This window comes from Fukomys damarensis, unplaced genomic scaffold (assembly GCF_012274545.1).
Source record: "Fukomys damarensis isolate Sample0158 unplaced genomic scaffold, DMR_v1.0_HiC HiC_scaffold_36, whole genome shotgun sequence".
Lineage (NCBI taxonomy): Eukaryota > Metazoa > Chordata > Mammalia > Rodentia > Bathyergidae > Fukomys > Fukomys damarensis.
In genome coordinates, this window is record NW_022900948.1 from 36044286 (window position 1) to 36057459 (window position 13174).

The 13174-nt window shown below is 43.7% G+C and overlaps 1 protein-coding gene across 7 annotated transcripts in view; it reads right to left on the reverse strand.

The window, feature by feature from the left end:
* Nucleotides 1-13174, reverse strand: part of Cdk5rap2 (CDK5 regulatory subunit associated protein 2) — a 190945-nt gene that overhangs the window by 4210 nt on the left and 173561 nt on the right. For 6 of the 7 annotated variants that reach the window (XM_010602920.3, XM_010602923.3, XM_010602918.3 and 3 more), the window contains 2 exons: nucleotides 11996-12139; nucleotides 2096-2222 (listed from right to left, as the gene is read on the reverse strand). In XM_010602920.3, coding sequence (XP_010601222.1) covers nucleotides 2096-2222; nucleotides 11996-12139 — 271 coding nt within the window. The remainder of the gene's footprint in view (nucleotides 1-2095; nucleotides 2223-11995; nucleotides 12140-13174) is intronic. The other variant, XM_010602919.3, reaches the window with a different exon arrangement.

The following is a 13174-nucleotide window of genomic DNA, read 5'->3' on the forward strand; positions in this document are numbered from 1 at the left end:
AGAGAGAGAGAGAGAGAGAGAGAGAGAGAGAGATCTAACACCTGCCGAAATCCTGCTCCCCCAAGGCCTGTGCTAAGCATTCTCACCCCTATTCGAGGAGAAAGTGGAAGCGCTTTCTACACAGCTGGAGTAGATCCCCGGACATGTGGCCAGCCTCTGCCCTTCAGGGTTACTGTCTCTGGTTAGAATAAGGAAGTTAAGCCACCTGACCCAGGTCACACGGGAGAATAGAGCTCTGAAACTGCTCGAGCATACGTGATTCCTCGCTCACCAACGAAGGAGGCAGGGCATGGCACGGCTCTGTTCTGTTTTACCACTGTAACTTAACCCATGTGAACTAAACTGTGCCTCCCAAAGACGGGGCTGGGGCTAGCTACACACCCCACACCGAGGCTGCTTGGGCGGGGCCGCTGAGCAGAAGCAAGGCTCTGGTTTTAGGACCTGGAGCTGTATAAGGCATCACTTGCCTCCCTGCTGCCCCAACAGTCTGACTCAAACACCCCATGGCTACCTCAACGCAACCATGCTGGGCACTGCCCCATTCCCCTTGCTCCTCTCTCTCAAGTGACATGAACTCCTTAGCCAGAAGACCCCTTCTGCCCCTCTGCTGAGAGGACTTCCTTGCTATCTTTCAAACCATCCTCTCCCCATCAGCCCTGCCCCAGCCCCAGACCCTTCACAGGTCTCCACTGCCTCCACACTCTCAGCCACAGAATCTTCTATTACGCAAACGAACCACGCAAGTCCTTGATGCTGCTCAAGTCCAGCTCAGACTCCAGGTAACCTGGCCCCTGGCATATCCTGAGCACATACACGAACGCTCACTGCTCTGCTGCCGACCAGGAGTGAGGCCACAAGGCTCTGCACAGGATCAGTTCCTACCCTTTTATATCTGACTGACTCCTGATTCCTCAAGGCCCAGCTGGTGTTGAATTAGAGCCTTAATCAGAGCCTTGAACACCTCTTGGGCTTCCTGGGATGCACTTTGTCCTGTAGCAAATCTTTGTGCCCTTCCAGCCCTCAGTTAAGCCCTCCCCACCTCTGTCCTTGGACCTCGCATGGGGGCACAGGACAGGTGCCCCAGACCTGTTCGTGATAAGTTTCTCTCACCTGCAGTTCTAATTCAGTCAGGGTTTCACTAAGCAGGAAATCCTACTTTGTGGTAATTGAGTCCCTGTGCCTCTGAGAAATACCCTAGAACTCTGGGCTTGGAAACAAAGAGTAGCACAAGGCTGCTGGCACATCAGAGAAGCAGGGGCCAGTTATTGGTTCTCCCAAGACAGACTGCAGTGCAGATGGTGCAGGGAATGGGCAGGGCCACATCACAGGAGACACTGAACACACCTGTGGGTGCTGAGGGCTGCCACTCACCTCCAAATCAGTGGACCAGAGCCAGGCCCAGCCCTGAAGTTCTACATCTGCCTACAGGATTCCTTGAAGCCACATCTCCTCTGGATGCCACCAGCCTTGCCTGTCCTTTCCTGCTCACTGGTGGTACAGCCACGGTGAGCCTTTGTCACACACAGATGTGACAGGTGGATCCCCTAGTCTACCTAAGAGCTGCCCTCAGCCTGCCACCTGAGGCCTTTCACAACATAGTCCCTGGCCCCCAGCCCCTTCCCTCTCAAGTGGCCACAGGCAGCTTCCACTTTGCTACTGCACCAGGAGCTACTTGTAGTATGTCACAGACAAAACCCTACACCGGCCTCTATCCCTGCTATTTCCGGCCTGCAATGTCACTTCCTGTTCTACCTGACATCACCTGCTCCTCCTTTCAGACTCAGCCAGGACACCCACCTCCCAGAACAGAGTGACAACCACGCTACTCCCACCTTGGCGCTCCTGTGAAGCACTTGCCACACACCTGTGCCCCAGCAAGAGAATGGCCCCTGGCACTGAGCAGTCACTCCAAAAAGGTACAGCCAGAGAAGACAGTTCTGTGCAGTGTAGAAAGGATGCAATATAAAAAGAAACCCACAAATAGGAGGCGTGATTACCAAGGGTCTGGACCCAGGGGGGACAGTGAGGCTGGACTGTCAGCCCCCAGAGGCAAGAAGCATCAGACATGGTGGCCACTTCTCAGGCACCCACTTACACTGGTCAAAGATGACTTTTTCCTGGTGCTTGCTCTGCTCCAAAAGCTTCACAGTGTTTTGCAACTTCTTCTCTTGTTCAAACAGTTTTTTATGTAGTTTGGTGATCTCTGCTTTCATTTCTTTTACCTAAAAAGAAAAAGAAATTCAAAAAGTGAACTAAGACTATAAAACATGAAACAGGAACTTAGTGGCTTTGGGAAACTCTGTCACAAAATTAAACCATTAAAGGGGTACGGAGTGCTAGGTCCTCAGAGCAAAAGCATCAGTTTGGTCTCCAGTACCACAATCAATCAATCACATATTACATGGGAAGAATTACAAAATCACATCATCTGATTTCTTTCTTTTTTCTTTCTTTTTTTTTTTTTTTTGTACCAGGGATCGAACTCGGGTCTTTGTGCTTACAAGGCAGGCAGAAGAACCACTGAGCTAAATCCCTGGCCCACAAAATCACATCAAAATCACTTTCACTAGCAAAGACATTTTTTTAATTAATTAAATTTATCGGTACATTTTAGGTATAATGATCACATTAATCACAGGGAATTGGTACCTGTACATGATATATCTGGATTATTTTTTTCCATTCCCCTACCCTTCCTTCAACCCCTCTTCCCCTCATTTATAAAAGCTGTGTTTCTATTATTTCCTTTCCCTGCCTTCCTTTCCTCCACTCCCTCCTCTACTCATTTGAACATTTTTCTCCTATTTTACAACATCTATTATACATTTTGGTCTTCATTTATAGTTTTAGTTTCTCACACAAGATAAACAATCTGGTATTTATACATGCATGTACAGTTTATTTTACTTAAGTGTATGGTCTCAAGGTGCATCCATTTAGCTACAAATGTCTCCAGTTTATCCTTCTTTGTGGCTGAGTAGTACGCCACTGTATAAAAAATTACATCTTCTTTATCCATTCATCAGCTGATGGGCATTTGGGCTGTTTCAAAGATTTAGCTATTAAAAACTGTGCCACTATAAACACAGGTATGCATATATCACTGTGGTATGTTTTTAATTCTATGGGAAGATACTAAGAAGAGAACAGCTGAGTCAAGTGGAACCTCTAGTTTTAGTCCTTTGAGGAATTTCCACAATGATTTCCAGTGGTTGCACCAGTCTACACTCCCACCAATAGTGGAAAGGGTTTCACTTTCCCCACAGCCTCACCAGCATTTGTTATTGGTTGATTTCTTGATAGCAGCCATTCTTTCTTGAGTGAGATGGAATCATGTTTTCATTTGCATCTCACAAAGGACCAGTGATGTTGAACATTTTTTTCATGTATTTATTTGCTGTTTCTACTTCAATTCAGATGCACAATTCTGGATTGGGTCTCTAAATTTGGTGGGGTCCAGTTTTTTTAAGTTCTTTATTTATTCTACATGGTAGTCCTGTGTCTGAGGAATAGCTGGTAAAAAAATTTTTCCCACGTTGCGGGTTGTCTCTTCACTCTGTTGGTTTCTCTTGCTATGCAAAAGCTTTTCAATAAGATGAGATCCCACTTTTTGATTCTTTGTGATAGTCCCTGTGCAACTGGGGTTTTATTCATAGAGTCTTTGGGCCTATATCAATGTCTTCAAGAGTTATACCTAATCTATCTTCCAGCAGATTTAGTGTTTCTGTTTTAATGTTTGGATCTTTGAACTGGAAGCCTTTTGCTGCTGCTCAGATTGATAAAATTGGATAAAATCCAGTGGGATGAAGAGAAAACAGACTTGTAACCACTGGTGGGACTAAACTGGCATGGCCCAGCTAGCATCCTGGCAAATCTACCAAAGTGTAAAAGCACTTGGGTCTCTGACCCAGAAATCCTATACCACAGCACTTACCCCATGGAGTAAAAGAATGAGCCCAAGAAGATGCCTATGTCCATGATATTAACCTTGGCATTGCTACTAGTAGGAAAAAATAAGCAACCTGATTTGTTTAATACAAATCTCAAAAGGTAATGGTATTTACATAAAAAGGAATAATTTTGCCACTATTAAAAATGATGTTTAGAGATTTACTACTTTCAAAAGATTATAATAGGTGACAAAAAGAACACAGTCTATATACTGTATCTAAGGCATTGTTTCCTGTATATACACATATCCACATCCATAGATGTGTTTACTAAGATGGCAATAAAACATCAATAGCAATATCTCTAAGAGATACGATTTCAAATTGTTCCAAGTTGTGACCATTAATCCCAATACGTCAGCATCACTGGACAAGGCCTAGCAAATCGAAAGTATGATTCTGGGTGTATACGGGTGGGCCAAGGAGGTGTGGCCATGGTCCCTCTTCCCTGTCAACTCACATTCGTAAGGAGCCTTGGCCTGCCCTGGACATCTGATCCCCTGCCAGGACTGGGGTCCCGGGTGAAGAGCCTTTTGCCCTGGGAACGGGGTACAGTCATGGTCTAAGAGGAACTGGTTGCTGCTTCCAATGACAGTATCCACATGATGCTAGTTTTCCAATATAAAAATTGTAAGGTCAGGGAGGCTTCCACTCAGGTCTCAAAGGAAGGCACAGGAGGCCAGGAAAAGAGTCCCAGAGAGGAAGCCGTGAGAATGAAGCCAAAGTAAAGTGAGGACCCCAGGAAATTAGAGATGTTGGGAATATAGTGAGTAAACAGAGCTTGGAGATGTTGGGAATGTGGTAGTGAACAGAGCCAGATCAAGAGTGGGTTGTGGGCTGTAACCTAGGAGTGGGGCTGCCAAGCTTTCTGGATGCCAAGCATGGAGCCATAGGACTTAATGTTTGCCCTGGAACTGTCGAGAATTTGGAGAAAGGATTATTCCATTTCTGGATGTGCTCTGGATAACTGTATCATATTAGGTGGAATTATGAACTTGCTATTGTCTTTATTTGGAGATTAATGATGGTTTAAGAAGACGTGTTTGGGTGTGAAATGGACGAGGGTGGATTGTGACAGTTAATCCTGATAGATCAACTTCACTGGATTAAGAAATGGCTAACAGATTAGTAAAGCACACTCCTGGGTATACAGGGGTGAGGCACGGAAGTGTGGCTTTGGTATTATGCATGGTCCCTCACCCATGACTCTGTGGCACTGTTCTCCTACTCTGCCTCCTGGCTATCGTGAACTACCCAGCTTTGCCCCACCATACTGTTTTGTGGTGATGTCTCTGCCTTGGAGCCTGCCAACCATGTAATGAATCTCCTGAAAACGTGAGCTAAATCAAACCTTTTCTCCTGCAGGTTGTGGGTGTATAGTGCTGCTTTAAATTTTTTCTCTAGATTCTACATGAGATTTTGTCTGAGTCTGGTTTATTTCACTTAACATGATGATCTTCAGTTCCATCCATTTTCCTGCAAATGACATGACAGTGCTTTTTATGGGTAATACTCAATTTGTATCATACTATAATCATGTTCTGATTGCAATAAATAGATCTCTAACATTTTCTTATCCATTCATACACTGACAGGGGTCTAGGCTGACTCTGTAGCTTAGATGTTTGTGAGCTGTGCCACAATAAACATGGTATGAAGGTATCTCTGAGGCAGATGTCCCCGACACCTAGACCATGGATCAATACTGGTCCCCAGCCTGTTAGGAACCAAGCCACACAAAAGCAGATGAGTTGTGGACAAGTAAGCGAGTCTGACCTGTATTTACAGCCCCTCCCCATCACCTGCATTATACTGCCTGAGCTCTGCTTCCTATCAGATCAGTAGCAGCATTAGATTCTCATAGGAGTATGAGCTCCATTGTGAATTACGCACGTGAGGGATCTAGGTTGCACGCTCCTTATGAGAATCTAATGCTTGCTGATCTTAGGTACAGCTGAGGCAGTAGTGCTAGCACTGAAGAATGTAATCACTACATATCACAAACATATACCAACTTTAAAGAGAAATCAGGCTGGGTATTTAGCTCAGTGGTTTCCCCACCTGCTTTACAAGCACAAGGTCCCAAGTTTGATCCCTGGTACCAAATAAATAAATAAGAGAAATTCTCTCTCTCTCTCTCTCTCTCTCTCTCTCTCTCTCTCTCTCTCTCTCACACACACACACACACACACACACACACAAACACACTCTCATCCATAGAAATATCATCTTCCACAAAACCAGTCCCTGGTGCCAAAACAGTTAAGGACCACCGCTCTATAGCATGCTAACTTAACTCTCTGGGGTATATACCAAGGAGTAATGTTTAAGTCTTAAAAAGATAATACAAAGGTATTAAAAGGAGAGTATGATCCATTAGGAGAACCTCTTTTGATTTTTCAAAGTGTGGAGGGGAAGCAAATCACCTGCCCAATTCTCTGAAACACACACACACACACACACACACACACACACACACACACACACACACACAGCAGAGACTCTCTTAACCAGCCCCAAGGCAGAGGATACCCCTTCCTCCCAGCCAAACACCCTGTCACCAGCTATTCTAGTGAAATCCCTCTGCTCCATGAGTAGCCATGTTGTCAGCTTATGAAGAATCCCTTTAGTTTGTTCCCAAACCTGTTCACGGCAGTAGTACTTACAATCAAATTATAGAATTTATTGAATATTAATTAAAACTATGAACTATGTATACAAACAGACAGCTAGTTGTATGAAAACTAATATATACTTTAGGGAAGACCAGATAAAGACAAGTCACTGAAAAACAAATTTCTGGCAAATTAGGTGAGGGTGAGACAACTATAAAGGATGTGGGAGGAACACAGACTACAGGAATTCTATATTCAGATTGCTTTTTGAGTGTCTAAGTTTTCTCTTCATCTTAAAGAAACAGAAATTGGAAGTGACAGACATTCATTATGAATGTGGCTTATGAAAGAAAGAAGATGTGGAACTCCAATCAGCAATCCCAAATTCAAAGAAAAGGCCTGGCTCTACATCAAAAGAATGGCAAAAGAATGTATGTTTCTCTGTTTTGAGTTAAACTAAAATGCTTAAGGTAGGTATCATTTTTTGACTCCTTGCCTTAACCTACCTTTAAGATTAACCAATCATGTCAGGTGCAAGGACTTCAGTGGTTCCTCCAAAACACATCCTAATTTAAACATTACATTTGCTTTGATTTTCTTCTGCCATCTCTGAGCCCAAAAGACTTGGGCTCTGGTCATGGCTCAGAGGCTACACACTCTAGGATAAAGTCATCCTGCGTTCAGAGGCTTAATTACATCTGTGATATGGGGATGACCAGCTCTGGCCCACCCATCACCCCACAGTAAGATGAGGCTCTACTGAAGTGGGTGCAGGAAGCTGGGGGATGATCACGGCACATCTGCCTGGCCAACCCCTACCCACTTCGCACTTTCTCCAGGACATTTCAGTGGCACCCCTTCCCCACCACTGTGCTGTCACAGTGACTGTAGTAACTGGTCATTTACTTGCTTGCATCAGTAAGTGTCTTTCTTCCCTCTGATCACCCATGCCTGGCTCAGAGCAGGTGCCATGACACCATTTGTGAATTGGCAGGTTCGCTTTCACTGTCGCTTTCCTAATACCCTATACATGGCCTGTCTAGCACTTGAAACAAGAAATTTTAATTACTGTATGTTGGCTGCTCCACTGGATTCCACTCTTCATTTTTATAGAAAGATTCTACAGTGAAAACAGCAAGGCCTCCAAAGCACAGCTCTGGTACATCCTCGCTGTGCCATTTAACTCCCTAGAGTTTGAGTTCCAACTTCTGGATCAAATAAAAACAACAATATATAAAAAATAAAAGGCATAAGGACAGTTGAGCTTTATAGTTCAAATGGACTTCTCATTTGTTAATTATGAGAACACCTGGCTCCCTGAGCTCCAGTATGGGCAAGTGGGACGCTGAGAGTAAGCAGAGCGCCAGGCATCCCACAGGTGCTCAGCAGAACAACTCCTACCAAGGACCTTGGCGCCAAGCTCAGCGCTGCAAGCCACTCCCCTCCCAGAGGTTACAACATTCTCCATCAGTGCTCAGCCTGGCTTCTGGGGTAGGTCTATTTGCTTATTTCTTTCCTTTTTTATAAGATGAACACTTCAAACATTTACAACAGCAGCAGAACTGGATAATGGCCCCCTGGTACCTATCCAACCTCATCAAGCACCAGTGCAAGGCCAAACTACTTGCATACACAACACTGATCATCCTCTCCCAAAAATTATTTTGAAACCAATACTAGAAACCAATCGTGTCCTTTTATCCATAAAATATTTTAGCATATATCTCTAGGGGAAAAAAGAGTATTTTTTAAAACCCCAAAATATCATTAATGTATCTAAAAATGAAAAGAATTCCTTAGTCTAGATTAAACATCCCTAATCTAAAAGTCCAGAATTCATATGCCCTAAATCCAAAATTTTTAAGCCAATGGATTTTGGATTTACAAATTAGAGACACTCAACCTGTGCTCCAAATCTAGGGGGAAAAGAAAAAAAAAAAAAAAAAAAAAAAAACTTTTGCATGGTCCAGGCATTTCAAGCAGTGGGTACTCAATCTGTATCACCAAATATTGAGTCAGGGAACATATTTCTCTGATTGTTTCCTAATTTTAATTTTTTAAACAATTTGATTCAGGATCCAAATAAGATTCACATTTTGCATGTGTCACCTCTTAAATTTCTTCTAAACCAGTGGGTGTAGAAGCTCCAGAAAGGAGCTAGGCTGCTAGGGCCATTCCTAGAAGGGCTGATTCAGTTGGTCTGGGGTGAAGTCCAGCCTTGTGACAAGATTCTGGGTGACAAGTTTCCAGAGCTCACACTTTGAGAGCCACTGTAAATCTACAGGTTATCCCTCTACCCTGCCTTTTTCCTTTCTTACTAGGAGACAACAGAATTTGAGCTCATATTGTACATTTGCTGTCCAGACCTAGAATTAAGCCATTTCTCCAGGAAGTCCTGCCTCCTTTAAGAGGGAAGAGGCATTTAGAAACCATAATTTGGGCATTAGAGGTCCTTAATGATACTGGGTTGAATTTTCTTTAGTCTTTTATAGGGAATGAATTAATAATACATTTTGAAAAATAGAAAACACATCACGAATTCCATAGTGATGTTTATAATTCAAATTTAGGATTACAGGGCTTTTATTTCTTTGATTTTATATCTCCAGTCTCTAACGGTAAAAATCTCAGTACCTAGTGAAGTTATTTGTTTTATCTTGCAATAGAAATACAATAGTTTCAAAATATCAATATCTATAGTATCACTAACAATATGTTATGGTTTGGGTATAGATGTCCCCCAAAGCTTCACGCGGTCACAGGCTTGATCTAGAGTGTGTGAAGCTGGAATTGATTCATGACGCAATGCTAGGCTCCAGGGCACTAGGATTAAGTGTGAGTGCTGCCCGCCCTAAGTAGCCTGAATAAAATAAAAGAGGCAGGGAGACGCTGTTAACTCTCTCATTACCTTGCTGCCTTGTGTGTGCCGTGTTGTTTCTGCTCTGCCATGACTTTTTTTTTTTTTTTTTTTTTTTTTTTGGTACCAGGGATGGAACTCGGGTCCTTGTGCTTGCGAGGCAGGCACCAGAACCACTGAGCTAAATTCCCAGCCCCTGCCTTGACTTTTTGTTATCCTTGCCTTGGAGCCAGCTGATTATGGACTCAAACCTCTACAAACTATAAGCCAGTTTCTACCCCTCCAACTTTGGGTGTCTGGTATTTTGTCTCAGCAATGAGAGAAAAGTAACACAAAATATAACCACTGAAAGCAGTTCAAATCAAAGTTTTGAAGTTTTCAATGGTTCCTTTTGCCTTCAGAGCAATTCTGCTAGGGATGTTCAGTCAAATCACCACACTGCAGGTGTCTGCTGTGGGCCACATACAGTAAGAGTGATCTGTTGCATCTTATTATAAACTTTTGGAAATAGTTTTTCATTCTATTTTGATGTATTCTGCTTATAATTATGTAAAACATTTATATAACTTCAAAGTCAAACCTACAAGACAAGGTCTCTAGAGAAATCTAGCTTTATTTAATCCCTTCCTCTCTAATCTTTCCTTTCACATCCCTGTGCATAGCCTGTATTTTTATTGTTCACCCTCTATTTAAAAAAAAATATTCTAAGCAAGTATGTGATTTTATTTGTACCCATCCAACCAACTTACTTTCTTTCTTTCTTTTTTTTTTTTTTTTTTTGAGACAGGGTCTCACTATGTAGTTGAGACTGACCTGGAATTCACTATGTAATCCAGGCTGGTCTCGAACTTGCAGCAATCCTCCTACCTCAGCCTCCCAAGTGCTGGGATTATAGGTGTACACCTGGCTCCACCCAACTTTCTTAGATAAACATGCACATGATGGACACTTTCCAAGCATTTGTATGGGTCGAGACATTAAATGCAAAAGGGAATTTAATGATACTCAGGAGTAAACAGCAGGTAGTTGCTGCTGAAAACTTGGAAATCTGCTCTACATGCACTCCACACCAGGCCAAAGGTACCAGGCATAATATGTGCTGAAAACAAAAACAGCGTATTGAGGGTCAAACAACTTAGACATGTTGACTTAAAACCATATGGGACATGGGCCAGGGATTTAGCTCAGTGGTTCCGCCACCTGCCTGACAAGCACAAGGACTTGAGTTTGATCCCTGGTACCAAAAAAAAAAAAAAATCATATGGGACAGGTATTAGAGTTTGGGAGCACGGGAAGAAATTATTCATTCATCTATTCATTCCTTAAAATATATAAACAAACTAGATATGGCTCCCTAAAATAAGACAGAGGGTGAACAGACATAAAATTATAATTTGTGATAAGGGCTAGGATAAAACAGAAAGCAACACCATGGTTGAGTGATCAGGGAGCTCTCTCTGACTTGGACGTAACATTAAGCTAAGAAATGAAGATGAAAAGGAGTCAGGAGGGGGACAGGAAACACTTCAGGCAGCCAGACTGTGTCACACATGGCTAAGATGGAATAGAGCTTGGTGTGTTAGAAGAAAGGAAAAGCCAATGGCAGCCACAACCCCTGAGTCCCACCATCCCCCCTGAACAGGTCATCCACTCAATGCCCCAACAGTTTGAAATGAATTTCCTGTGCAAGGAATAGTTATGAACTTCCCCAAGCTTAGTGCACCCAAACTGCTCCCCTGATCACCAAGAAGGAAGCTCAGGATAGGCTCCTCACTAGGACATTCAGAGCACAGGGTGCTGCCTCTCTGGCCAGGTCTCAGACATGTCAAAAGGAGTGTAACTAAATGGGGTGATGACACAGAGCTCAAATTTCCCTTCTGACTTCCCATTGGCCAGGAGAGACAAATGAAGGGGGACACACCTATCCAGGCCACCAGCCAGAGGATTCTAACTTGCTACTCCTGCACACTGTACAGCAGGGAGCTTCCTGATTAGCCAAAGTAGCTGTGCAACTTGTCACAAAAAACACAGGGAATCCATGGACACTGGGGCAGGGCTCTGCCTGCCTGGCTCTTGCTCTGGACCTGTCACTCCTAAGTAGTTAAAACAGTCATGAACATGGCTCCCTAAAACCCAATGAAAGCTATTAGGATCCAGGCAAAGGCACCTACAGTGAAGCAACTGTGAGTAGACAGCAGGAGCTGGCCCAAGAGGGTAAACAGACCTTAAAGCCTCCAAAGTGAAAGAATACACTCTAGGTTCATGTAGTTATGCTTTCCAGCCAGCTCCTCGACCCATGCCTCAGTGTTCCTGGGTGTGGAGTGTGGACAGAACCCTCTCACTGAAGGCGCTAGGCGTGGGGTACGCATGCCAGGGCTGCAAGCTGAGCTCTTGGAGTGCTGAGGGTCTGATGAGAACACAATGAAACTGTAATAAACTTGTTGCCTTCTCCTCTGTCTGACACATACCCACACTGAGGGAACATCAGCTGTGGGCCAGCCTGGACTGGGCACAGAGAGGATCGAAACACAGGCCCAGGGGTTCCCTTGTGCTGCTGAAGCATCACCACCTACCTGCCCACAGTGGAGGGCACACTGGCCATCGGTCGGGAGGGAGACTCTCCAGAGGAGCTTCAGGGACTTTGAGGCCTCTTCTAGGATCTGTCTGGTTGTGCTCAAGCTGGAGACAAATCTGCTCAGAGATGTGGAGTGTGGACCCTACCAGGGAAAGAAGTGGTTTAATTCAGTCTGGAAAGAGATTCTGGACAAGCAAGCTCCGACAGATGCAGGCTTGTGTTTCACATGCTGAGCAGGAGCCTGGTGCCAACACAACACCAATTAATTGCGCTTAAAGACTGGTGAATGGTAAAATGTGAGAGGAGTTTGGTGGTGAGTGTAGATAAATTAGTAATCGCCAGCCTTAACTCTCATTACTACTTCACCAAGGAGAGGATCCATGCCATAGCCACTCATACACTCCACAGCCCACAGAGCCCCTCCAGAGGGAATGATGCCAACAGCAAGAGGAGCAGTAGAGATGTTTGTATCACACGATGTCGGCCTTGTAAAGTCTCCCTCACCGTCTCTGGTAGCATCCTCAGTGGGGGAATGGCAAGGAATAGAAAACACAGACTGTGATGCAGAGAAGGGGAAATAACAAAGAAGAATATAAGAAATTAAAAGAGCATTTGCCTTGGACCTGGGATTTAGCTCAGTGGTTCTGCTGCCTGCCTCTCAAGTGCAAGGTCCCAAATTCAATCCCCGGAACCAAAACAAAACAAAACAAAAAAAGTAGCATTTGCCTTCCCAAGTAATACATGTAGAATCACACACCCTTTTTAGTTATCACTGACATAAATTCATACAGAAATACTCAACAGGGACAAAGGTGTAGTGACACAGATGCTCATGAACAGACACAAAATCTTTTCCGAAAGTTATGTAGCAAGAGCCCTAAAAGGTTCACAACCTTTGAACCAACAACTCCACTTCATAACTAATGAAAAATATGATCAGATTTATGAATAGGGAGCCTCATTACAGTTTATATGCACAACAAACTGAAAGCGTAAGTAGATGATGGCACATCCACGCGTCAGCTTATTGGCAGCTATCCAAAGTACTACAAAAATACTTAATGAGATAGGGAAAGTGTTAACTCTATGGGAGTTCAGATATATGAAACCCATACATTTCTGAGTAGGTCTGGGAAAGTTTATGAATGTCCGGCAAGTATATGTATATGTATGTATA